This window comes from Epinephelus lanceolatus, chromosome 18 (assembly GCF_041903045.1).
Source record: "Epinephelus lanceolatus isolate andai-2023 chromosome 18, ASM4190304v1, whole genome shotgun sequence".
Classification (NCBI taxonomy): domain Eukaryota; kingdom Metazoa; phylum Chordata; class Actinopteri; order Perciformes; family Serranidae; genus Epinephelus; species Epinephelus lanceolatus.
The window spans coordinates 25317041-25344631 of NC_135751.1; the positions used below are offsets into that span (position 1 = coordinate 25317041).

Consider the following 27591-nt stretch of genomic DNA (forward strand, 5'->3'; position numbering starts at 1 on the left):
GACTAAACGGCTAAGGGATGACGGATTCATCTGTGGAGACGATAACTGTTGTGATAACTGAGTGTTTCTCAAGAAAGAACTTGTGTTGTTCAGTGTCAGCCTTTTGCTCATTAGCACATTTTAACTGGAGATACAGACAGCTCACACTGCATGGCAAATTAGATTGAGCAGCCAGCCCCATCCCCCACTACACACACACACTCAAACACACACAATCACATGTATTTATACTGTATGTAACATTTATGAAATGCAAATAGACTTGTGGGTTCATGCTTGTGCATTCTTTTATAGATTAATGGTCTAAAACAATCGTCAAGTTACTGTGGGTGAAGAGATGTACAATAAAGAGACACACTGACAGTATGACAAGGGCAAACACACTCTATCCTTTTCCACAGTCGACTTAACCCTGCATTTATCTTTTCTCATCTGTCACATTCCCATCAGTTTTATTGTGTCTTTGTGTTCCCGACCCTCAAACAGGAGCCCCTCTTTCTCCCTGAGCATCCCTGCTGCCTCCACTCTCAGCCTCCGTCTCCCTCCCTCACTTCCCTGCTCTCTAGCATGCTCTCAGTCTCCATCTACCTTCCTCCCTCCTTCCGTCTTTCCCTCCCTCTCTCCTCCTCCTCCTCTTTCCTCCTCCTCCTCCTCCCGCTGCGCTCTCGACTCGTTCTCATTCCCCCTCGCTCACACACTCAGGCAGCATCCTCCCCTCTCCACTTCTACCTTCACACTCACCTCTTCGCGCCTCCCTCTCCACTCCTCTCGCTTCCTTCCTCTCCGTCACCTACTAACACATATCATCTCTGGCATCTCCCCGTCTGCTGTCTCCCTCTCCACCACCACTTCCACCACCACCACCATCACCACCATTTCTCCCTCCTTCTCACACTCTCAACCTTGCCGCCTTGTGCAAACTCACGCGTGCACACACTCATGCTGATTGGCACCCAAGGACAGAGCACCCTCTCTTCTGTACCAGCGACCAGGCGGTTTGCTCGTGTGGCCAGGCTTCTTGACACTGAGCTCAGCTGAGGAAGAGGACGAGGAAGAGGCCATGGAGCACAGCCACATCTTCCCTGTTTTTTCCCCAAATGGTAGCACCTGGAGCCCAGGGCAGCATCCCTCTGAGTTTGCCCAGGGATGCCCCCTCGGACCGCTGCCTGTCATCTACTACAGCGTCCTGCTCTGTCTCGGCCTGCCAGGTAAGAAACATGCACATGAGTGTGTGTGTGTGTATGTGAGTGTGTGTGTGTGTGTGTCTAATCACAAGCACATCTCATTCTGTGTGAATTTGCTCATCGGTGCTTTGCCGGAGTCACGCTTTGCATCTTGATTTGTTGTGCACTTGTCTGCAGGTTTGAGTGAGTGTGTGTTGTGCACAGCTGCTCCTGAGTGTCACTCTTTGGACACACACACACTGTTGATTTGTCATTCTGACCTTGTGGCAATCACTTGTGCATGCGTACGTACTTTGTATGTATTTGTCATTGCTTGTACTCTGCTGTTTGGAGGGTTTGTGCATTTGTTTAGTTGGTAATATTGAAGCACCATTTAAAGAGTGGAGACATCAACCGTATGTGCAGGGCATCATCAAATCTGACTGTTAACCCTTTAAAACGGCACCTTTTTGGTTCATCTGTAGTCGCTCTTGATGAATATGTGCATGACAGATTGAGCACTGACTAGGTTTGACCTCGGGGACAAGTGTGCATTACATGGCTCCGCTGGATGACCTGGATTGATGACACTTCCTTGTTGCATCTTTACCATTGACTGATTACCATTGACTGATTAGTCCATTCACAGTCACTGTCGGACCCATTTACTGCCTCACTCCCACTGCGTGATCTATGAGCGCTGACCTAGTCTCACACAGGGAAGCAAAGCGGTGTGTGTGTGTACATCTGTGTATATGAATGTGTGTGTGTGAGAGAGACAGAGACAGAAAAGATGGAGGTCAGATGAAAGAGAAAAAGTGTGGATGACTAATCAGAGGTCGGGGGCTCAGACTGTCGGATCCACTCTGTTTCAACCCAAATGCAGGACTCATTCTGTGCATAAAGGATAATTCAGAGGTTTTACTATTTCACACTGATGTTGATGAGCACAATCAGTGACTTTTCTTGTCTTATTTATAAGACTAAGATACCTTCTCAAGCTCTGCACCCCTCGATAAAGACTGAGAGTGAGATATTATCACCAACCTAAGCTGTCCTGGTTCAAAACAAATCTGCAATGCAAAGTGAAAAGCTCCTGTATGCCAAGACTGCAGCTGCTCCACGAGATTTTGCAACCTTGTAAAAGTAAAAGTCTGCCGTTTTGATCAAATCTCACCTAATTATTTCTCCTGGACGGCAAATCAAGTCTTGCACAAGCAATTCTCATCGCTGTCATTTAAAGTTTCCTGCCTCGGAAGTTTTATTAGATTCTGCTGCTGAGTCGTCTTTACAAATGTGATTGAGGCTGTTTGTTTAATCACTGAGTAACAATAACCCGGGAGTGTAATGCAATCTTACAATGGTTGTCTGAATTAATGGCAGAGTTGAGTGCGGCGGGCTGATACTTTGCGGCAGCCGAGTTCGACTTATTCAATCATTATGACACAGCTCGTTCCTCTCAAGCTGAATCATGAATGTTTCATGAGCGCGGCATGTGTGAGTAGTAGCAGCGTGACCCGCAGACCCACAGGTATTTAACACTCTAGAAGGATTTGAGGCCGTTACTTTGATTACCAGCCAGTGTTTCATTCGTTCTAACAGCAACAGGGCTTTGACCTTTAAGCTGCAGCCGGCGAGGAGGTTGCGTCGAGAGCACAGACTCAAGGAGGAAAGATGATGGAAGGTGATGAGGTGATGAAAAGGGATTATGCAAGTCAAGTGGTGGGATATGATTACTCCATGACCTAGGGAAATGATGAACCAAAAGCTCTGAGTGAACAGGACGTCGTATGAGGCAGACAAGGACACCCAGAAGAAGAAGAAGAAGAGTGGAGTTAAGAGAAAGAGATGAATAGCAGCAGAGCCAGCGAAGTAGCACCCCTGAGCCCTGAGTGGGGGAGCTACAGACGACGGAGCCGAGACGAATTGCCACATTTTTAATTAATCGCTAACTCCTTCTCTCTCCTTCTCTCTCCGCTCACCACACCACACTGCCTGAGACAGAACAGACGTGTGCTGGCATAGCAAACAGCACAGTGAAGGAGTCGGTGCTTCGCCTAAGCCTTTGACATGCGGGGATTACAGAAGTGAGGCCTGCTCTTTGTACAGTACAGTATGTCTCATAACACTCAAAGCTAATACTGTACAGTATGTTGAAGCTGATGAAGTGATTTGACATAACCGAGTGTCCATGTGAAGCACCTCTGAATATCCGGGCTGAGACAGCTGCCGTCGTTTTTTCTCTACACAATGAATTAATGGTGTTTACAGACTTTTTACCTGCACACATACATTTTAAATCCCACATGCTCGAGTGTTGTTAACTCGAGGTCACTGCTGACACGTGAGTATGGCCTGAAGAGGCCTGCTTTTAAATGACTCTTAAATGCATTAATGTTGATAAAATGTCCGTGCAGCAAGGCACAAAAGCCACTAAGAGGATTAAGTTCTATTGTATTCTATTTAATAATTCAACATTTGTAATTATTATTTAATCAGTCATCAAGCACCCATAAAAGACAGTCTGACCAAAACTTGCATCATGGTAAGATCATTAACACACCAGCAACATGTTGTCTTTGACATCACACATTTTTACATTTGTTGCTAAATTTATATTTCTATCAGATACATGTGATGTTTTACTTCAACACTTCTTTACTGTGTGCGGCATCAAGTGGTAACTTCAGTATTCTTCAACCTGGACCCTGTTTCCTCATGTGTCTAAATGACTAATGGAGACACAACAATTTTTGAAATTGGCCATTACTGAAATTGAAATTGATCAGCCTTAAAACAGGCTGCAGTGTGCGTGGTGCCACTTTACGTCCACTAAAAGTGTTCGTTTTTGCCACTGACAGCCTCAGATTATTACGCTAAGAGTCTGACAATGACGTAGAAAGGATCTCTCATGAAATAGACCTTTTCTTAAAGAGTAAGATCCTTTATATTAACCAGAAACAGACCCAAAATCACTACCCAAATCCACCAGACTCCATTTAAATAAACAGTCATTTTATTGTGTATACAGCCAGCACATTTTCACGTCTAACTGGGTGAATTAAGGGTTTATGTCAAACAAACCAGAGTTGTTTTATGTTGGAACAGTAGAAAGATGAACCACAATGGATTTTGTGAGTTTTATTTTTTTCTTTCAGCGTCAAGTGAAATTTGTTTTGTGGTGATAAAATTATTGTTTATTTAAATGGAGTCTGGTAGGTTTGACGATAGCGATTTTGGAGCTGTTTCCCGTCAAACCAAAAGGATTTTACTCCTTAAAAAAAGGCCTGTCTCTGTAGGGATCATTTCCATAATGTTATCAGACACTTAAAATAACAATGTGAGCCTGTCAGTGGCAAAAACAACCACTTTTGGTGGATGTAAATTGTTGGTGCGTATACGCAGTGTTTACATTGCAGCCTGTTTTACAGCTGCACACACTGAACCCCTGAACACTGGTGGAAAAAATTCAGATCATTTACTTTTTTATTTGTTTAATGTTCTATAAGATATTCATATATTTTGTATGTAATTTTGTAACCTGCAAAGTAGCCAGTAACTCAAGCTTGAAAATCAAAGTAGGAGAGCAGAAATTACGGTATTTACCTCTGATGCAGTGGACTAAAGGTAGAATTACTAAGTAAAGTACAAGTAAAATCTACTCATGTGTAGTAGTTGACTCATTGTACTTAGTTACATTCAAACACTTGTAGTTATTGAAATCACACCAGCTGAACATCAAACAGTGAAAAAACATGAAGAATACTTGATGGAAATATGACATTATTTGTTTGATTCATGTATTAATTCGAGGACGGTTATAAGTCACCTCCACGGGGATGTTTTCATCTGTCACTGTCTTTCGTCTCATCAGTGGAGTGAAAGCTTGAGGGACAAATGAGTCACATGCTTCACGTGTGTCGTGATTTATTGCATAAGTTCCACTGCACTTTGCTTTTATCAGTATATCCATTTTTACACCTTAGAAATTTTGACTTTTTTTTACAGTTTTTGGCATTTGCACTCACAGGGATGCACAAGTTCAAATGTGGATAAAAATATTGGATTGAAATATACTTACTGTTATAGCCACAAGTCCACAGCAGTCAGTGGTGTTGGATAGGCTAACAAAACGATGGACTTTGACATTGGAGACAGCTCTTTGTTCTCCTACCAACAGTCATTAGCTGTGTCTCCGTTCAGGGGCTGCAGCCACCGAAGGCTGCATTTGAAGACCGACTGCATCACATCGGCGTGACCAAGGCTGTCCCATTTTGAAGACTCCTTTAAATGCTGCTGAAAAATGCAGCCTTGTTTCCCAGAATTTGGAGGATGTAACGGATGAATCCTTCGTGGCCCAGCCTATCCCAAGATGCATTGCATAGGTTAACTAAGATTTGTTAACTAGCTAATGATTAACTGTTATTAACATTACTATTAGCTGAAAGCACACAGCGTAAACAATCTTAATTTGATAAGTTTACCTAAATATGTTCCATCTGCCTAAAATATAACTAACTTACTAGCTTACTCCTTCTTTCGTCAAGTGCAGCTGGTTGCTAGGTAACAGCAACGGCAACAGGTCGGGGTGAGAACAACTGTCTAGGAAACAAGGAAATCCTCCGCAGGTCAGACCGTCCAATTGCAGACGTGGCCGACATTGACCGTGAAGGCCGTGTCCCTGAATTGAGACACAGCTAATGTTGGTTTCTTTTAACCATGATCACAGTTATTCCTTAATCTTAACCAAATAGTCAATATTGTTACTATGACGACTAGAAATTTTAACAAAAACACAGTGTTTCCTTAAGTTGTTTTTGTACCTAAATGTAACCAGAATTGTCAGATACCACTTTTATTTTTGTAATGGTGATTTGTAACAGTTTTGGAAGGCACTGTATAAAATTATTTTGTAATTTAACTTAAAAGATTTGTTGGAAACAGTATGTGCGACTAAAGGCCCATTTATGCTCAACGTTAAATACGGATCCGGATATGGACGGAGCCTTCTGTCCGTGTTCCGCGTTCATTTCGTCCGTATTTCTGCACGTTTCCATAAAGCTTACGGATACAGGCCAAATGGAGCAGTACCACCGGGAACCGTGGGGGCAGTGTTGCTGTCGCTACCCGAAATGTAGCTCTAGTGAGACACGAAGAAGAAATAACAATTCAATTTCTCTCATCGGCAGTAGGAGAGAAAAGAATTCTCCGTCCTCCAGTCGCGATGTATTTAACGGCCTCATCGACCACCGCCTCTGTTTTTGTCTTTTATGCAAGAGGTACATCAATATCAATATCTCCTCCACAGTCACCATGTTTGTTTTTGAGTTTGTTGTTGTCATAAACTTTTGACTCTGGGCTGCCCCCTGGTGGATATATTGGTTAACATCATGCCAAAGTAAAGGACGCATGGAAGTATGTGGGCAGTGACGGTAACATCATTTGAAACGGACGTATACATTTTCATACGTAAAGGGAGCATAAATGAGCCTTAAGGCCCTGTCTACAAGTGTACAGACATTTTAAAAAACTGATATTTTTCTCTACGCTTTGGCCAGTGGAGTGTTTGGTTTTTAAAACTGAGATTTTTTTTTAAAAGGTGCAGTTCTTTCAAAATTCTTATTACTTTGTACCCGTGTGGACGTGTAAAACAGAGCATTTGGAAACGATGACATCATCTCCTCAATTTGTGCATGTCAGTTGTTGCTTTGTGTAATAAACATGCAACAGAAACAACAGCAGCAATGGCGGACTACCGGTTCGTTCATGTTTTGTTAGCACAGATTGGTCTAATGACTACTTTACACTTAAACGTAGTGTTGCTTATCCACACCACGGATGAACAGAGGTGTCTGCACCCAATGTTACTGCCTCCACCTCAGTGTTTGCAGTTTAAAGGCTGCCAGAAACCATGGCTTTGGATCTGGATTGGTCAGATTAGTAGGACAATTTTGAGAGTGGGATTGTTGTGGATAAGGCATGGAAGGAAAACTTTATGTCCAGAGCATCACTCATAACTTTGAGTGAGCTCCTTGGTTTTTATGTTGAGGGGGAATAAACAGTGGTGAGATCTGCAGCAGGGGTTTTGACAAAGGCAACCCTAGCCTCAACAGTGACGAGCACTTGAAGTTGTTTTTGAGTTCTAGTGTGTACAGAGATGTTTTGTAAAATGAAGGACATGTGGACAGATTTTTTTTTTTAAACGCTGTGGGAAAACATCTGTAGACGTGTAGACAGGGCCTGAATAATCCCCACTCAAATGTCTATTGACTGTTGAGTGCTTACAACCGGTGAATCAAACTGGCTGTGTAACGTCGAATAGGTGCCGACAAGTGGTTGTATAGTGTAGAGATGCATGTGGACGTGTCCTTTGTTCACGTGTGTGCACAAACATGTGACCTCAGGTACTCCACGGCATGTTGGTGCGCTCCTTCCCTCCGTCTTGAGGCCTCTTAGAGTTTGTGTGGCTGTTTGAGAGTCAGCGGTGTGACTGGCACACGTGAGAGTTGAAAAACATCCCCTCCCACTCCCACTTATCTGCACACCAGAAGGGGAAAAGGTCGGGGATGTTCTGCGCTAACAACCCTCTGTTCCACGTCACAGTGTAGGCCAGGTGTCAGCCGCGACTTAATGAAGAAATGGCCCCCAGTGGTTTTCAGTTTGGACTTATTGATCTGTCAGTCTGCACCAGCGACAGGGCATCTGTGGTGGGATGGTGGCTCGTTAATAGATACTATCACTCTAAAAGTGGAGTTTGAGATTAGGTGGTGTAAAGTGGACAAAGAGGAGAGGATGTGAAAGCTTGTGTTGAAGCATGGACAGCCGGGAAAAGATAGTGAATATTCAGTAAATCAATGGAAGAAGTTTTGTAGCTCTGGTTTGTCTCCAGTCTGAGAACGGAGAGGAAGGGAAAGAGAGAAGTGGTGTCAGCTTGTCATGGGGGAGACGAGCCAGAGAGGGCGCGGGAGGACAGAGGAGGCAAGAGAGGAGGGAGGTGTTGTTAGAGGCAATAAATCAGAGATGTTGTTGATGCAGTGACAGAGCTGACTTTGTTTGACCAGCTGACAACAGAACGCTGTTGCCGCTGCTGAAAACACTGCAAACCCAAATCCCCCGCGTATCATTTGGCATTTTCTGGATCACAGTGATACATCAGTCTGAGGATAATTACAGTGCTGTGATCTAGATGTCATCTTAATGTTTCATTTTCCTCCTCATCTTCCATCCATTTACCCTTCTTCCCCTCTGCATTTAATTCTCTCCTCGTCCCTCTATCTCCCTCCAAATAACTTTCACCTTTCGTGTTTTTTTTCACAGCTGAAACCTCATAAAACCATTTGGAGAAGATCCCAGAGCACATTATAAATGTTAGTATTGTTTATAAACCCTTTAAACACGATGAGCTGTCAGCCTGCAGTGTCTCATCACTGGCAGCAGTGTTAGCCTTGAAGTCAGGACAGTCATCTCCACCAAACTTTGACTCACTGTGGCCTGTCTGTGAAATGAATGGCTGTTAGAGGTGAGCAGAGGCAGAGCACTACAGTAGCATCAATATCATTAGCAGCAACCAGGGCCTCTCTTAATATGCCCATTAACCTTAAATATCTTGTTTCAATACATATCTCTTTTTCTCATTCTTGCTCTATCATCTTTATTGCATCTTTCTTTTTCTTATGAGCTTCCCTTACCCTTCCTCATTAACTCTCAGATCACATACATCAGGCTTATGCTCACAATAAATTGTGTCCAACTGATATTATCCAACACAATCGCCAGGGAAATGTTTGGATTGTACGCTGCTGCAAACTATACGGATAGTTTACATTTGCACACTATGTTGAAACTTAGCTGTATTTAATGTGTGGTTATGTTTATGCACAAAAACTACTTGGTAATGTTGAGGAAAAGATCATGTTTTGGCTTAAGTACCCAGTGATGGTGGCACAATACTCTTGCATTACGATTTTGCACACTTGTAGGACAATGCACAGATTTGTACATATTTCATATGTTTCTATTTCTTACACAACATATCTCTTTTATATTTATATTCATATATTGTGTTATATATTGTTATTATATTATCATAATGCACAATTTTCTCAGTTTTTTCACATTTTTGTTGCACACTGCTTATTTTATTTTTCTTTTCTCATAGTTTCTCTGTGTCTGTACAGTGGATCATTACAAAATGCCCATGTTTGGAGCCAAAAAACCTGCAGAAAAAACTCTGACAGGTCACTACAAAATGCTCACGTTCAGAGCCTAAAAAGATGCAGGGAAAACACTGACAGGTTGCAACAAAATGCCCACATTCAGAGCCTATAGAGACACAGGAAAAACACTGACAGGCTTTACAGAATACCCAAGTTCAGAGCCTAAAAATTGTCTGGAAAAACACTGACAGGTCGTTACAAAAGAACCCAAGCTCAGAGCCTAAAAATTGGCTGAAAAAACACTGATGAGTTGCCACAAAATGTCCATACTTGGAGCCTAAAAATCCACTGGAAAAACACTGACGGGTCACAACAGAATGCCCATGTTTGGAGCCTAAAAAGATGCAGGAAAAACACCGACAGGTCGTTACAAAATGCCCACATTTGGAGCCTAAAAGTCAGTTGGAAAAACACTGACAGGTGGCTACAAAACACTCATGTTTGGAGCCTAAAAAGACGCAGGAAAAACACTGACAAATTGCTACAAAATGCCCTCATTCAGAGCCTAAAAAGCCATAGGAAAAACACTGACAGGTTGCTACAAAACACTCATGTTTGAGGCCCTAAAAAGCGGCTGGAAAAACACTGATGAGTTGCTATAAAATGCCCTCATTTAGAGCCTAAAAAGACACTAGAAAAACATTGACAGGTCACTACAAAATGCCCATGCTTGGAGCCCAAGAAAACAGCTGGAAAAACACTGGCACATTGCCACAAAATGCTCATTTTGGAGCCTAAAAAGACACAGGAATAACACTGACAAGTCACTACAAAAAATCTATGTTCAGAGCCTAAAAATCCGCTGGAAAAACACTGATGGGTTGCTACAAAATGCCCACATTTGGAGCCTAAAAATCCGTTGGGAAAACACTGACAGGTGGCTACAAAACACTCATTTTGGAGCATAAAAAGACACAGGAAAAACACTGACAAGTCACTACAAAATGTCTACACTGAGAGCCTAAAATGCACCTGTAAAAAGACTAATGGGTCGCTACAAAATGCCTACATTTGGAGCCTAAAAATCTTTCGGAAAAACACTGGCACATTGCTTCAAAACGCCCATGTTCAGAGCCCTAAAAAGACACAGGAAAAAAATTGACAGGGTGCTACAAAATACCCAAGTTCAGAGCCTAAAAAGCAGCTGGAAAAACACTGGCAAGTGGCCACAAAATGTCCCCGTTTGGAGCCTGTAGAGCCGGTGAAAAAGGACTGATGGGTCACTACAAAACACCCAAGTTTGAAGCATAAGAAGCTACTGGGAAAAAACACTAACAGGTAGCTATGAACTGCCTACGTTTTGAGCCTTAAAAGCCGCTGGAGACACAGCAATGACTTGCTAAAACATAACTGATTTTGTTGTTTCTTAGTCTAAAATAGTGGTCTGCAGCTTGGCAGCTGCCATCTACATGGCAGTACAAACCTGAATTTCGAGCCAAATAAATAGCGCTAAGGAGGATTCATAGCATTAGGGGTTTTCTCTCCATTTTAAACTGTTTTAAAACGTCGGCAAAAATCATAATTCTATCTTCACTGCATGGTGATTTTTTGTGGCTTTTGTGGCTTTGTTCCTGGTTTTCGTTTGGGGGAATTAAGGAATCGCCTCTGCTTTATGTCGGGTCTGACACTTAGAGAAGACAAAAGGGAAATGGTTGTCATCAGGAACAAAGTGCTTGTGACCTTTGAAGCAAGCTTTGATATTCACCCCCTCTCTGACTCTCGCCTCACTTCCTTTCCTCTCACTGCATCACCGCTCTCCTCTATACCCCTCTCCCTTCGTCTCATTCTGTCTTTCTGTCTAATCCTCCCCTCCATTCCCTCTCAATAACCTGCTCTCCTTTTTAACTATCTGTGACCTTCTTCAGACCACACTTTCCTTCACCTTCCATCTATGTCCTCATCCCTCTCTTCTACACTCATCTCATCTTATTAGCCTCAGGATAAGCCGTCAAAGCGAAAACTCAATTTTCTCCAAATGACAAAAAAAAAAGCTTAATTGCATTGTTCACTTTTTTGCGGGGTATAATTTCCTTTTTAAAATGTTCAGTGTAATATGAAGCCCAGGAGAAAGCCTAATGACTGGTATGCAGCCTCTCATGTTTTGCCACCGGTTTCGAGGGGTTAAGATGCGCAGTGTCGTTTGTCGACAGCCCGTCTGAACACGTCCCTTTAGTGGTGGGATGAGTCAGCCTCGTTACACACCTCGGGGAGCACGCTGTGCCTTCTCTTTTCCCGCTGAACGACGTCAATGGCCCTGTCCCCCGTCATATTAGGGGAGCAGCAGGGGGAGCACAGACACAAAAGCACTCCCACACAAGTCGACAGAAGGGGTCACCTATGCAAACACATACACAGACACACAAGCAAATGTAGACAGAAGACAAACACAACAGCCCATTATCTGTCCTGCAGGTCATTTTAATCCCCTCTCAGTGGGAGACACTTATTTCACAAAGAGAAACAACAGGGACATTTACATGTGTCCAGGCATGAGATGCACGTGTCTCAGTATGCATGCATTCATGCTGTATGTGTGTTGTCCTCATTTTTGTGTTCTGTGTATGCATGGGTGTGCAGCTCTCGTCTGTCCCCCCTTCCTCGACCCCAGAGACAATGTAAGGACCAGGAGTCAATTGAAATGAATGGGCAATCCAGTGCAAGCTGGCTAGAGCTAAATGGAAATGTCAGGCTCACCACGGATCCCTTTTGTTTGTCTGTAGAAAGCCTCGTCTCACTGGGGAGCCCAGACAGAATAATACCCAACCAGTGACAGTCAACACCTCACTGTTTCCATTCCATGTCACTCCTCTCTGTTTAGCGGGCAGAGGTACAATACAGGTAGTGAAGCGAGGGATTAAAGGTGAGGCACATTCTGCAGGGTTTGTAATGGACCTCCAATAGGAAGTTTATGTGCAGCTCAGAGCTTAGCTGCAACTTTTTCTGGTACAAAAAACACAAACAGTGTTAAGATCTCTTGGATAAACCAGGTGATAGGCTGCAGGTGTGTTTACAATACAGGGGTGGCTGTATGGGAAACAACACACACAAAGACTCAGTATGACCAGACTGAGATAAAAAAAGATTGTTGAAACAAGCGGTAGGCAAAACAAGAGACATTAAATTGGGTAGCTCAACAGATGTGCTGCGTGTTAGAATTGTTTCGTTTATTCGACAATGATAGCTCAAGGAGGTTTATGGCAACAAAAACGTCAGAATAAATGTTGGCAGTGGACATTTCTGTAAATCATGGATATGTTTAATTTGTCAACACATTCTAATTCCAACCTCGTCACATATTGACATTTGGTCATGGATCTTCCATGTCCAGAAACAATGTGAAAGGTACCCTGGGAACATTGGTTGTTGACGTTCTGGGACGCTGTGTCAAGTTATGTTGGTTACAGGCTGCATTGTCTTCTTTCTAAATACCGAATTTTACTGTTTACATACAGTCTCTTTCAAAATAAATGCACTACATCAGTACAACAACGTGAATTGATGTTTTTTCCCCTTCAGCAGCTAATGTTCAAGGGTAGGTTTAGGCAAAAGTATATTGTTAGGTTTAGGAAAAAAGAACACGATTTGGCGTCATAATCGAACAGAACACAGACACCGCTCTTCCAAGTAAAAGTCTGTTTGTTGGACCCATACACCACCCCTCCAACCTGCCCTACTCAGACTTTCCCCACCTTAACTTTCATTCTTGTCCTGTTCTTGTTTCCCCATGAGCCGCTGAGCAGCCACGTATTATGCCAGCATTAAAGGATGGATTTTTTTTTGTCAGTGTCTGACGCCACAAGTCACTGCCCAAGCACCTGATTTCAACAACTTCGGAGTGAGACCCGGTTGAATTTGTACAATAATAATGTAGTGGATATGTTAAAACTTTACTTTTCAACAATACTGTGGGTAATGCGTGGTTATGTTTAGGCACAAAAAACACTTGATTATTCTTAGTATGTATTTTTACATCTCCACTGACCAGTGGATACTTGGTCAAGACCCCTGGGGATCATGTTCTGTTATGACAGATGTCATGGTGTCAGAAGTGCTAGGCTTACTGATGAATGGACAAGTTAGACTAATTTTAGTTGGCCCAAGGTCAAGTTAAATGTGTAAAGGCACCATTTTAGGTAATACTATACATGCCACCATCCTATATAAGCTGTGTCTCTCTCTGTTCACAATCATCACATAGCTTCTGCATGTAGCCATGTTGATCCGAGCTCGTAATTAAGCGTGCATTAAGAAAGAACTCCCTGATCGGCCTCATCCTTGAATTTTCCGTATCACCACAGAAACACCTACTCTCAATTATGGTTAGGAAAGGATCATGTTTTGGCTTTAAATACCTGCTTTTGGTGCCACAATAATGTAAATGCAATGATGTGTCATTGTGGAGTGGCACAACCGGCGCTGGCAATGTCAAGAATGTCTCTCTGAAAAAAAAAAAAAACAGTTAGGTTGTCTCTTAGTCATGAACAGGGGTCTGCAGTTCTGTGAAAAACCCAGAAAACCGAACCTGTTCAGAAAATTTGAATTACAGGCAAGAGTTTTAGACTCAGTGTGGAAATGTGAAGTTATACTTATCTTAAGACGTGCATCAATTTCAGACGAAAAAACTGACTTAGTGTGCTAAGGCCTCAATGGTTGTAGTTTTAAACACTCACAGTTCTGCTCCAAAATTACCTGGTTAGGTTTAGGCAACAAAACTACTTCATGGTTTGGCATCAAACAAGTACTTTTGTCACTAATGTAACATATATGCCACATGACATACATCACATACGGCACTAGTGTAGCATGCCACGCGGACTAGTATACTAGATGACGTTATTAGTAAAAGAAATCAATCTTGACTTCGGGACACAAACACTAGTCTCCTGGGTGAAAGTTCTGTGTTTGTTAACCCAGCCAGCAACCCTCCTGCTCACCTTATAGGGGCTACTTCGATATTTGTACATCATTGTGCGGACTTTGTTGCTTTTTATGCTACGTCACATCAGTTCCTTCTCTGCTCCTGTAAAAATTACTATCACCACTAAAGGGTGCCGTCTTACAATAAACCTAAGTACGGGTCGTAATAAGCTGCCAACTCACTCGACCTATGTGGTCGTTTTTTTCAGTGAGAGCGGGCTGGACTTTGATGCGTAGCCTAAAATCAGTGGAGTTTCCCTTTAACTTTCTTTAATTGCTGTAATTTGGTCAAACCAATGTACAGTAATGCTCATCACTGAAAAACATAAAGTACACAGTGTTGGAACATGGTGACATTAATATCCCACATCTATATTTAGATGACAAATTTTAAAGACAAATTACAAATACAAAATCAGTCTTAAAGAACCTGCAATTATTACGCTGAAGGTTATTAAAAACCTCATGCTGCTTAATGTGAGGATCCATATCCTTGGGTCCAGGGTAAACCTAAAATTTTATGTATTCTGGATTAATGCGCAGTGATTGTGGACCAAACTGACCACCAGGAGAGAAGAAGAAACAGACAGACAGACAGACAGACAGGAGAAGATTAGTAGCTGAAAACAAGGAATCAATAACACAATCAACCAAGATTCAACATGAAAGCAATTTAACTTGCCTCTGCAGAGGTTGGTGTGATGCACAAGCGGTGGTGAGTGTGATGGTGGGGGTTGTCGTGCAATCCAGCAGCCCTACGTGTACACATATATTGGCTTGTCGAGTCTTGTAAACTGCTTTGACGTCTCATTTTATGTTTATTGATAGATTGTGCCTTAATGTATCGGCGCATCCCTAATGATTTGTGTGCATGTGCAGACATGTGTAAATGTGTGTTTGTATGTGTGTGCGCGCGTGTCTTCTGCTGCACATCCTCCAGTCTGGCAAGGACATCTTTAGTCATTAGCTGGAGCCGGCTTTGTAATTTGTAATCAGCTGATAGTGGCTGAGGCTGTGAAGTGTGATGTACCAGACTGCCATATTTAATCCAATCCCAGATCTATTACTGCAGAGAGGGACAGGACCACAGAACACACGCACACACAGATACTGTATGGACGGTGACAGCTGCTAAATGCATTGATGTCTCAGTGATGCTGCATGCGAATCAATGTCAGAGGCATCTTCATCCAAGGAAACAGATGGGACATGTCTTCATGCTGCACCAGCAAGTTTCACCAAATGAGATTGGTTAGCAACAGAACAAAAGGATGGATACATTGGTGTGTGTGTGTGTGTGTGTGTGTGTGTGTTTTGTTAGTTAATAAATTAAAGTAGTACAGCATGAAACAGGACTCTTTGGACACATCAGAAAAGCATTAATTTTCTCAAATAACACCTTTGAATTTTACACTCCATGTCACCATTGTATTGAATGAACACACAAGCGTCTACTTAAATAAATAGGAATATCTTAATACTATAGCTCATCAAACAAACTCACTTCCTGTGTGAAACCAAAAGTCAGTGAAGTTATTTTAATAACAACAGGTGATAGTATATATAGCATGCTATGCAGTTAGTCAGTAGCATTTCATTTTATGTACCTGAGGCTGGGGTTTTCGTCCCGGAAGTTATTGTTAAGAAACTTTGTCATTGGGTCCATATAAGACGATATCCAGGATTATCTTAGACAAATGGAAAATCATCCTAAAAACACATATCCCATATTACTGCTTCAAGATAAAACCATTTATTTCCAACTGTCAATATCAGCTTTTCAGGAACTCAATCTTGTGTATAGAAGTTCATTTAAAATAACCTTAATTTAAGGTTTGTTAAAGGGACATTGTGTAACATTTTCAGTTGTTTATTGGCAAAAATTGATGTCTGCATTCATAAATATGTCATCACTGGTGTACTATTACCTCCACCAATAATCTGACTTATTCTCGTAAAAGGAGAATTTCGGATTTGTTTGTACATTGTGTGGGTCGTCTGTGGGGTTCCATTACGTTTCGCCATCTTGAGAATACACCCGCCAACAAGGGACATACAGCACCGCCTTCGGCGTTTTCGTTGAGAGCCAGGCCAGCACTGCGTGACTGAGGAGCCGAAGGAGAGGAGCAAGAGGCGCTTCGCTACTACCCTGGCAAATTTGAAACAAAGTCCCACTCTTTGAGCATAATGCAGGATCATGCATATGCAGCATCATGGGAGACGGAATCCTTGTTGCCAAGAAAGCGCAAAAGGGAATAGAAAAGGCAGCGTGACCGGCGAATTAAAAAAACGAAGGCCCACATCGGGGTAGTCTTTCCCAGGTAGAGAGAGCTGCTGAGGGAGAGTGGTAATACAATCACAGGCCAGCGCCGCTGTTGGCTGTTAGCCACTGTTAGCGGCCAGTCGCTAACAGCCTCATCCCTCTCCTCGCATCATTGCGCCGCTGTTAGCAGTTAGCTGCTGTTAGCCGCTGTTAGCGCTGGCCTGTGATTGTATTACCTTTCTCCTTCAGCTCTCTCCACCTGGGAAAGGCAACCCCAATGCTGACCCTTGTTTTTTTAATTCGCCGGTCATGCTGCCTTTTTGATTCCCTTTTGCACTTTCTTGGCGACGAGGATTCCGTCTCCCGTGATGTTGCATAATACATGATCCTGCATTATGCTCAAAGAGTGGGACTTTGTTATGCGGCAGTAGTGTCGCTGGCCACTAACAGCTGTTAGCGGCGCAGTAATGCGAGGAGAGGGATGAGGTGTGTGAGGTTGAGCCACTTGTCAGTTGTCAAAGGACAAGACGTGATTGGTTTGTTTCAATTTACATCCGCCCCAACAGTCCTACGTTGTAAACACAGCCAGCATGGTGAGGAGGGGGTTTGTCAACTCGCATCGCGTGTGTCTGTGTAGGAGCCTGAATGAATACTCCATGTAGTATCGGATGACATGGTTTCATCAGTGTTATCATAGCTTTTTGGTACACAGCGGCTACAGTTGTTGCAATATGTGTTTGAAACAGTGAGGCGCTAGAGTGCGCCATCTGTTTGAATACAATATATGATTGCAACATTAGATGGGAGAAATTCCTACACACTGTGGCTTTAAAGGTGCTCTGTGCAATAAGACTCCTGATAATAGCCCAGAACGGACAAACCAAACACTGGCTTCAGAAAGGGCCATTCACGTTGTCGCATTTTTGCGTTTGGCATCAGCCACCGTGGTAACTCCAACTGCACTGAGCAACACTGGAGTTACACCAATTTGTAACATGACTCTGCTTTATTCAGTGTTTCTATTGGTTTGAATCACCTAGTCCATTTGTTTTTAACAGGAAGAGTCCTTTGTGGATAATTCTGCTTCCAGTTAAAACCTCCTGAACGTCTGGATCTTGTGTTATAGAAGAAAAAAAGTGACCACACACTAGCATGTTGCGTCAGAAATACATGAATTTGTAATGTGTAACTGCTTTATTCGGTGTTGTTACCAGTTTAAATCACCGGGTCGGTTTGTTTTGGAGAGGAAGAGACCTCTGCAGATAATTCGACTCCCGGTGAAAACTTTCTGAAAATCATAAGTTATTACATTAAAAAAAACATACATGAATTTGTAACATGAAACTGCTTTATTCTGTTTCCACCAGTTTAAATCATTGGGTCTGTTTGTTTTGGAGAGGAAGAGACCTTCTGAAAACCTCCTGGGCAATGAAAGAATTCTAACCAGGAGACATTTCAGCTGGTTGCAATCTCTAGTCCTTACCACTAGATGCCGCTATATCCCCCTATATCTTATACACTGACCCTTTAACTGATTTTATTTTCTCAACATCACAGTGTAAAAGGTAGCAGGCTACTTTCAGTACACTACAGTGTAAGCAAAGCCAGCATCTTGTTTGCTGTCTCCTCTAAATTTGGGAAACATCTGAGCATACTCACAACCTGTAAACTCGACTGCCTGATGATGGGAATCACCAGGGAATAATACGCGCACGTGGCGGAAACAGGGAATAGACAACAAAGAAAGAAGACATGTAATGAGCCTGTTCAACGCAGTCACCCAACTGCAGTTCCACGTGAGAGGCAGAGAGCTGTGCTGCTCCTGCCTGATGCAGCCGCACAGAGGTCATTCTTTGGTAAAAGCAGCAGTGGGATAAATCACATCCAGGCCTGTGTGTCCACGTTCTTCTTAACGAAAAATGAGAGAGTAGTGGTGCGCTCTCCTGGGATATTCAGCTGTCCTGTGAAAGAAAGTGACAGAGTTGGAATAGATAAACAAGAAGGTGGTGAGGGAAACATTTCATTTGGCACCATGGAAGGGAAGATATGTTGGTTTATGTCGGGGATATGGAGTGAAGATTACAAAAAAAAACAGAGGCAGACAGAGAGAGATGTTGCGTCCTTGTGCTTTGTTTTAGGAGCTAAATTGCCGGTGGCAGGCAGTAGCGAACTCAGCAGATTGGCGAGGCTGTGATGCTGCACGTTGCCCTCCTGTTTTTGTTGTGGCTTTGCTCTTTATTAGAGATAACAATTTGGCCAAAGGCAGAGGCAGGTGCTGCTGGAATTACACAGCAGGTGTAGATGAAGGGAAAAAGGGAAGGGAGCAATAAACAGAGGAGGGATTACACAGTGGGAGAGCTGGTTGAACGTGGTACATACTGACTGGGGGCGATAACAGAGTTTTCTTTGCATATTGCAGGATGAAACTAAAAGAAAATGTGTGCTTGATGCTGCTGATGGTGCTGACAATGTTTCATATATTTTTGTTTGTTTGTATTGTGTGTTACCTGGCAGTACATATCCACTGCATCTCTGTTACTGTTTGTTGTTGCCTCTTTTCAATCACCTGCCCACTAACACTCAATTTTTCTGTTTCCTTCCCTGCCCTAACCTGTGCCCATTCCTTTTCCAATCTCATACTTTTTCTATCATTTCCCTATCTTCCTCCACCTATCTACTTTCAATCATCCTCCGACATCCCTTCCTCCCCTCCTTCCTCCCCTCCTTCCTCCCCCCAGCTAACATCCTGACAGTGGTCATCCTGTCCCAGCTGGTGCTGCGACGTCAGAAGTCCTCCTACAACTATCTCCTGGCTCTGGCAGCCGCCGACATCCTGGTCCTGCTCCTCATTGTTTTTGTCGACTTCATATTGGAGGATTTTATTTTGGCCACGCCGCTACCTCCGTCACTGAACAACGCAGTGCAGGTTCTGGAGTTCTCCTCCATCCACACCTCCATCTGGATCACTGTGCCTCTCACCATTGACCGTTACATCGCTGTTTGCCACCCGCTGCGCTACCACACAGTCTCCTACCCGGCCCGCACACGAAGGGTGATATTTGCTGTGTATATTGGGTGCCTGCTCTCTGCAGCTCCTTATTACTGGTGGCCTGAGCTGTGGCACAGCCTGCCTGGGTTGAGCAATGGTGGCGGAGGAGGAGGGGAGGGCAACAGGAGAACTGTGGCACAGCATGTTCTAGTGTGGGCCCACTGTGCCACCGTCTACCTCCTCCCTTGCACCGTCTTCTTCTCCCTCAACACTGTCATCGTTCGCAAGCTGCGCAGACGCCGCAGCTGTTTCCGTCTGCGCGGCTACTCCACCGGCAAGACCACCGCCATCCTCCTCGCCATCACTTCCATTTTCGCTGTTTTGTGGGCGCCACGTACCCTCATGATCCTCTACCACTTCTACTCCCCACCTCCAGCCTCACAAGGTGCCGGCCGACTGCTCCACGCGCTCACCGATCTGGCAAACATGCTAGCATTACTTAACACCGGGGTCAACTTCTTCCTCTACTGCTTCATAAGCAAGCGTTTCCGGGGCATGGCAGCCAACGTGCTGCGCGCCCTGGTCCACTGCCGCAAGCAGCCGCCGCCATTCTACGCTAGCCACAACTTTTCCATCACAAGCAGCCCCTGGATCTCACCAGCCAACTCTCACTGCATCAAGATGTTGGTGTACCAGTATGACAAAAATGGGAAGCCAATCTGTATTTCCTCTTGAGTCCTCAGCCACCAGCAGCCGCCCCCACCCTCAGTTGTTGGGGAACATATTCAGGCATTGTCTCCTTGGTGACCAGCTTTGCCCGCATGGGACTCTTTGAGGCTTGAAAATGTCAACACGCCCGGAGAGCACAGAGGGGACAGTTTAGCTAGCTTTGAGCGATAACAAAGTGGTTGGCTAGCAAGGTGGAAAAGCAAACAGCAGATGCGTGCTTGACAGAAAACAGCCTCTCATGTTCAATAAAGTATTCACAAAGCAGCAACCAGCATCAAATAGATGTTGTTTCCTCCATGCAAAAAAAACAAACAAAAAAAAACTGTAAAGACTGTGACTCACAGACTGATAAAAGGATATCACCACCATCTATCACTTGACTATGAGCCACAGCACTAAAGAATAAACTGACAGTTAGACGAATCCTCGGTGAAGCTTCAAAAGCTCAGAGACATTGATTTCTTTATGGGCGCTCTCTGTTGCACACTGCCGCCAACAGTGTGAGGAGCTTTGAACAGCTGCGTCTTTGTCCGCTGGGAGCTGTTTCCAGAAAGCAGAGATATCCAGTCTGAGAGTCTGGGCGCTGAACATCTCACCTCAAGGGGTGATTTCACTCAGGCAGAGCCACCGACGGTTCTGGCTGTCTCTCAAGCAATGTTAAAACAGCGCTGTCATTTAAACTTTAATATGCAGGGGAGTCTCAAAGGCATGTTAATATGGGCTTTTTTTTTTTAAGAACGAACAGCCCTCCTTGACTTTCCTTGTATGTGTGCCACGTTCATCCTAGCAGTGCAGGTCACCTACAAGTCGGCGCTCGCTATGGAAGTTAGACCACAGATTGTCGTAGGATGAGTAGACTCTGCTTATTGTTGGTTAAATATTTATTAATGGTAGACTTGACTGTTATTGTAGCTTGGCAAAAATACAAGACAAAAAATATGACTTGGGGTCAGAGCCAAGATGTCATTAATCACATTTCCAATATTAGGAAGAGGAAATTTCTGCTATTAGTAGATAGTCCTCTATTAACTATTAATGGTCTTTGGTGACTTACTGTTAGCCATTATCTGGATGAATATAATGAATGTAACTGAACAGCTCTTTAACCCTTTAGCTTTTGGAGAGACTGAGAGAGAGAGAGACAGAGAGGACAGGAAAATCATCTGTCCTTCCCTTCGGTTTGTTGTCCCTCATCCAAGGTTTTCAGTCCCATGATGCAGCAGTGAATTTGGTCTCAGGGCCACGGTGACACATTTCAGCTCGGCTCATTCTGCTGCTGGCTGATGGCAATTCAGTAATATTTTACACTGAAACACAGTCACGTACATCAACTCTGTCTCAGTGCTGCCCGAGTCCTGCCCGGTAACAAACCATAAATGTTAACACACATACACACACACACACACACACACACACACACACACACACCACGCTCTATATTGCCCACAGAAACAGCACATTGAGATCAATGCACATCCATTCTGCAGACACCTTGGGGCATTAGCAGTGTTCATCTATCTTGCGAGGATGGAGCTGTGCCAAAGGGCAGATTTCTGTTAATACCTGCCCGGAGATATCAGACACATCAGACCTTGTTTTAATGGATAAGGCTTTAAATCTGATGAATGTCGGATGTGTCTCTTGCAGCTGATAAAGTCGTGCCCTCCAAACTCTTGTTCAACACTCAAACGTCTGAGACACTTCGGGGGGTTGACTGCAAGTGTGTCATTGCTCTTTCTCTCACCATAGCGACTGTTAAAACAAAAACTGGCAGCTGAAAATCAGGGTTTCATAGTTTGGGCTATTTTTCAAATCGGTTATCATAACATTTAATCAGCTTCAGTGCTGAGATGTGTGGACAGGTCGACTCAACAAGCCAAGTCCATTAGGAGTGATCAGCGTACCTTCCAACCTTGAGACCTCAAAAATAGGAAGGATTTCAAATCCAAAGTTGTCTGAGGATCCTCTCCCAGAAAAATCTCAGAGACTTGATGTCCTGCATTCTCGTGACTTTTAATCAGACAATGATCGTAACAATTAACGCAAATTCAGCCAATCCCTGTGAATTCTGCGCAACCTTGCATTTTTATCCAGACACCTCAAAATTACCACAAATTAGAACAACACATTCTCACTCCGACCTCGTCACATATTGACGTTTTGGTCATGGACTTTCCACATCCAAATACGATGTACAAGGTACCCTGGGTGCGTTGGTTGTTGACGTTCTGGGACACCGAGTCAAGTTCTGCCTGTTACATGCATTGTCACACATGAAATTTAACATTTACATACAGTCTCATTCCAAATAAATGAAGTAAGTTGGTGCAACACTGTGAATTGAACAACAAACGCACATGGTTGGGTTTAGGCAACAAAAGGAAGTGGTTAGGTTTAGGAAAAAAGATCCATCCGCAACACCGCCCGCCCTTCTCGGACTTTCGCTGCCTTAATTTTCGTCCTTGTCCTGCCACGTTTCCCCGTCATGGCCAGGTGTTGCTGAAATATGAAGGCAACCAGCCGCGTACCATGCTGACATTAAAGGGCGCCATTTTTTGTTGGTTTCTGACACCGCAAGTCACTACACAAGCACCGGATTTTGACTGCCCAGTCTCATTCCGAGACTGGGCAGTCAAAATTTAATTTCATTGTAGAGCTGCATGCAGCATATTGATTCGCTCAGAGACAGGCTCACACACACACACACAGTAACAAGGCTTACTGTTAACATCACATGGCGTTACCCAACTGTTATTAACAAGGGTTGGGAGCGATTAACCGATATGACCGGATATCCGGTTTGACAAGCGAGAGATACGGCTGCGTCGGTAGTAGCCTCCTCATTCGATATGAATCAGCCATGAATCCTTAGATGAATCGATTGTAGAGTCATGGATTGGGTATCGCGAGACTATCAATCGGTTGACTGGCTTTAACAGTTTGCATCTCTAAAACAACGCGAGATCCAGTGGCATGCTCCGTAGCAGGCATTACTGACAACGATAATGGATGTAAACATCAGCGCCAGCTTGACCGGTGGAGCTGAGGAACAGAAGCTAATGCTGGTTGGATAAACCAGGGAGCAGCCAAGCCGCAGCAGAAACTAAAGGCGAATCCTGCCGGTTGTGGGTTGAACGGGGGGGTCACAGACACAGACAGAAATACGTATTCCTGTCAAATATGGCGGCCATAGTGCTCCGGGGCGCAAGATAACGGCTTACCGGCGACCGAGAAGCCCGGCTCCAGGTCCAAGAAGTCTTCGTCGGTGTCATGACTGCCCAAAAATACCTGAACAGCCGAGCTGTGGCAGCACCAGCACACAGGTATGTGACGTGTCAGAGGAGAAACGAGCCGTTCACATTTCCACAAACCTCAGTGCACTTTAGGGACTGTTCTTTACTTGTCAGGGGAGGAGGGTGGCTGGTTGATTTTTATTTTATTTATTTATTTTATTTTGATCCTCCCCTATGTTAATCACTTATTGATGCTGTTTTTGAAGTATGAATAAGTCAATAAGTAATTTATTCCATTGAAATATCATTGATGTATTATAGAAAAGTGATTTATCTTTTTATAAATGACAAACACAGAGAAATAGTCTGACATGCTGTCAGTGATAAGCTGCTAGTCATCACAGTCCATGATATCAACTAATAACAGGAGATGTCAGATTCTGCCCCTACATTGCATGTTATTATTTTATTCTGTTTTATGTTTATATTGTACAGCATTATGATAAACTTTATTCCAGACTCAAGTCCATATAAGATACATACAAAAACACAGACAATGTGTGATTTTATTGTTGTTTGTCTTTTTATTTTATTTTTGCCAGTGCCATACAGCAACAATGTTTGGGGATGTGGTCTTTTACAAATTTGAAAATACTGTAAGAATGTCACTTTTATAGAATTGCCTTCTTTATTTTATAATATACGATTAATGTCTACATCAACAAATGTTAACCATAGAATCGTATCAAATCGTATCGAATCGTAGCGTTCCTACACTGTATTGAATCGTATCGAATCGTTCTGTATTAAAAATATATCGTTTTTGAATCGTATCGTAACCCGTGTATCTAGATACGTATCGAATCGTCTATCACAGAGAGATTCCCAACCCTAGTATTAACGTGTTAAACAACAGAGTCACCATTTTGGTGTCAGTGTGAGATTAACAGCCTGGTGTTGGATGTTAGCTGCTGCTGTGGGGCTTCTGCCTAAGCAGCAAAACATGACGATTAACGTTAGGGATGAGATCACGTTGTGCTGTGTTAGCTCATGCTAACAAGTACCGAGCTGCAGGAGACGGTCCTTCAGCACTGCAGCAAACTGCATCAACAGCTGATTGTTGATGATCAGCTGTTGATGGCCTCTACCCCCCACCATCACAAAAAGATTCAAAACACTGAATGCTCATAATAAAATGCTCCCAATCTGTGAGTATGTTTGCAAATTTCACTCCCTAATTTCAGTGGGGGGAAAAAAAAGAAGCCAATAATCATGTTGATTACATTCAAATTGGTTTAGTTTTTGGTTCATGCCCCTGGCACTTTAGCGGAGAACCAGGGGGAGGAGGGAGGGAGGTCATGCTGTAGGCTGGGCCCGCGCCAGGGACCCACTGCCGGCTGTCATTCCTGGCCCACACACCCCTAGGTCCTGGATGCCTAAACGAGGCAGAACAGTTTTTCCTCATCCACTGTGAGGGCCCAAAGGACAGAGGGATGTCGTATGCTGTAAAGCCCTCTGAGGCAAATTGTGATTTGTGATACTGGGCTTCATGAATAGAATTGATTGACTGATAGAACAGGAGGCTCCCCAGCTCCTGATGCACCTCTCAAACCCCCACTAGAGCTTCCCGTCAGACTTGCACACATAAAGCGGTCGGCACAGAGACATGTGTCCCCCAGCAGCAGCAGCAGCAGCAGCAGACTAACGCGGGCCTGACTGATGCCCCTCTCCAGACCCCAAAGGGATAGAGAAGGAGGGAGTGAGGAGGAAGGGCCAACGGGGAGGAAACAGTTGGCTGCTCTTTTAGAGTTGTAGGGCTTATATACGCCACACAGTGTCAGAAACAGGTTGTCATAACAAAAAAGAAAAAAGATGTGATCATCTGAGATAAATTGGAAGAAATACGTGAGAGTTGTGACCTCAGGGGGAAACCGGGAGAGGACAATCAAAAACAGGCGTCCCCTGGGAAAAATGGGAGGGTTGGCAAGGTTGGTGATCAAATCACTGGTATTAACTGAAACTTCTAAATCCCCGGTGTCTTATGACCTGACCCTTGACTTCACAAGTAGGTGAAGTTTTGGCTAAATCTCCATTCTCATTCCAGAGTCGTCAAATACCACTGCTTTGTCACTGATTTTGGCAGTAGACACCTGACGCCAAAAGCAACCTTTCACGGCGGTATGATATGCCTTCAGGCAGGTATCAGTTTGTAACACAGCTGGACATAACCTTTCGCAGTGTTATGATATGCTCCTAGTGAGCAGGACGCCACCTGTCATGATGGTATAATATAGGTATAACTGAAACGCTTTCAGTAACGATATATATGGACCTAGAAAGTTTCTATAGGTGATTGATTGAGTCATTGTTTTATAATCAGTCACGCACCAATCACAGCCCATCCTCACGACAAGGCGGCTCATTTTAATATGACTTCCTACCCGCTGATCTCTGCGACACCAGTACTCACACTCACCAATGCTGCTGCTGCTGCTGCTGCTGGCAAAGCTTTGCCTCCATCTGTCTAATTAAGAGTCCCAACATGGCTGAAAGGTCAAAATGGTATTTAACGTCTCGCATCGTCGTCTTCCAAATGATAGAGTATAAAGTCTGGTGCTGTTACAAAGACAGTGAATAGGTAACAATGTTCTAGATGACACTGAGAGCACCTCAGGAAATGTTCTGAGTATATGGGTACATTTTCTGTTTGAGAATTGAGAACACTACGACAGAATAAAGCTCATTTTGGCAAAAACATTAATAAACACTATAACATCACAAGTTTGAGACTTACTTCTCTAGTTTATGGCTTTAAGACAGAGTAGCTCATGTTCACAAATATCGATTGAACTTTCCTTGGCCATGGAAATCATATATTGGAATTCTTAATTTAGAAGGTGTTCCCCCATAAGAGGGGGGACGCCAACCCTAAGCTCTATAACGAGAGTGTTTTAAAATATAATTGGTGAATAACTCAGAGCCAACATGAATTTTGGCCCAAACTACTAAAACCCAGGTAAGATTATCTTCAATCTCCAGTCAGAGCTACATTAAAAACTTCTTTTTTTTTACTACTGTATTTGCAGCAACTCCAACTTTTGGCTTATGTGATAGTCTTTTCAATTTCTTTTCCCATCAAAGATTACTTTAACTGGAGTGAACCTATTTCTCCAAATTCCCCTCTTTTCGCTTCAGTTGTGCTTCGCTCCTCCTCCCTCAGCTTTGTTCCCCACAAATTGATTTTCTTCAAAATTGCAATGTGAATGAAGGAGCGCCAACTGCCACTTTACTCTACACTCCTCCCACTTATCCCTCTTTCCTCCCACTTTATGTCAAACACACTCACTCGTACTTAATTTCACAAGTGTCCTTTTTGCTCGTTAACTGATTACCTTGAAGTCTTTTGTGCTACATGTGCATACTGAGCATGTTCTCATCAGAAAATGGATCCATGCGGTTAGGGACCTTGAGATGAAACTGGTGGATGTCGAGCTCTATTTGATGGAGATGAACGGCCAAAGGGTCGATAACTGGTAATCACACCACTAGCTCCTTGACTCCGTGTCAATCAAAGTCATCCTCAGCCGGACATTTCATTTAGTGTAAAGGCACTAAAATATGTGCTTTAATCCTCAATCAATATCACTAATGATCCGACTATGATCGTTAAGAAAGTAAGATCACAAAAAATGATTTGGGCTTCAGCCTGCGGAGCTCACGCCAGATCAATGTTGCCATGACATTCATTTCACGTGTTAACCTCATCCAGTGTTTCGGGCGATGTTAATGTGACATTTGTGGGAGAACCGGCGCCTCAGTCCCACAGCCTCCTGGGAATGAGGCAGGCATGCTGAGAAACCAAAGCAAACGGATGGTGGGGGGGGGGGGGGGGGGGGGGGGGGGGGGGGCTGCAGAGAGAGTGTCACATGCAGGTGCTTCTTCGTCTCCCACGTGAGGCACTGGGGAGCAGGTGGGAAGGTGTGTGTATGTGTGTGTGTGTGATGCCAAGAAATCCTCCCTATTATGAGAAAAAAATGCCCAAGATCTATATTTTCTTCAGCCAGATATTAAAAAGATAACC

At 43.6% G+C, this 27591-nt stretch overlaps 1 protein-coding gene across 1 annotated transcript; it reads left to right on the forward strand.

Annotated features, from left to right (window-relative positions):
• The first annotated feature begins 175 nt into the window (after positions 1-175).
• Positions 176-27375, forward strand: gpr139 (G protein-coupled receptor 139). The gene is made up of 2 exons (XM_033644424.2): positions 176-1208; positions 19298-27375. Exons 1-2 carry the CDS (start codon positions 1061-1063, stop codon positions 20281-20283), a joined length of 1134 nt encoding a protein of 377 aa, XP_033500315.1. The 5' UTR covers positions 176-1060; the 3' UTR covers positions 20284-27375.
• Positions 27376-27591: the final 216 nt, after the last annotated feature.

Coding starts and splice junctions, on each gene's coding strand:
- gpr139 (XM_033644424.2), top strand. CDS start 1,061: ATGGAGCACAGCCACATCTTCCCTGTTTTTTCCCCAAATGGTAGCACC. Junction 1,209..19,297: donor GCTCTGTCTCGGCCTGCCAG/GTAAGAAACATG, acceptor TCCTCCCCCCAG/CTAACATCCTGACAGTGGTC.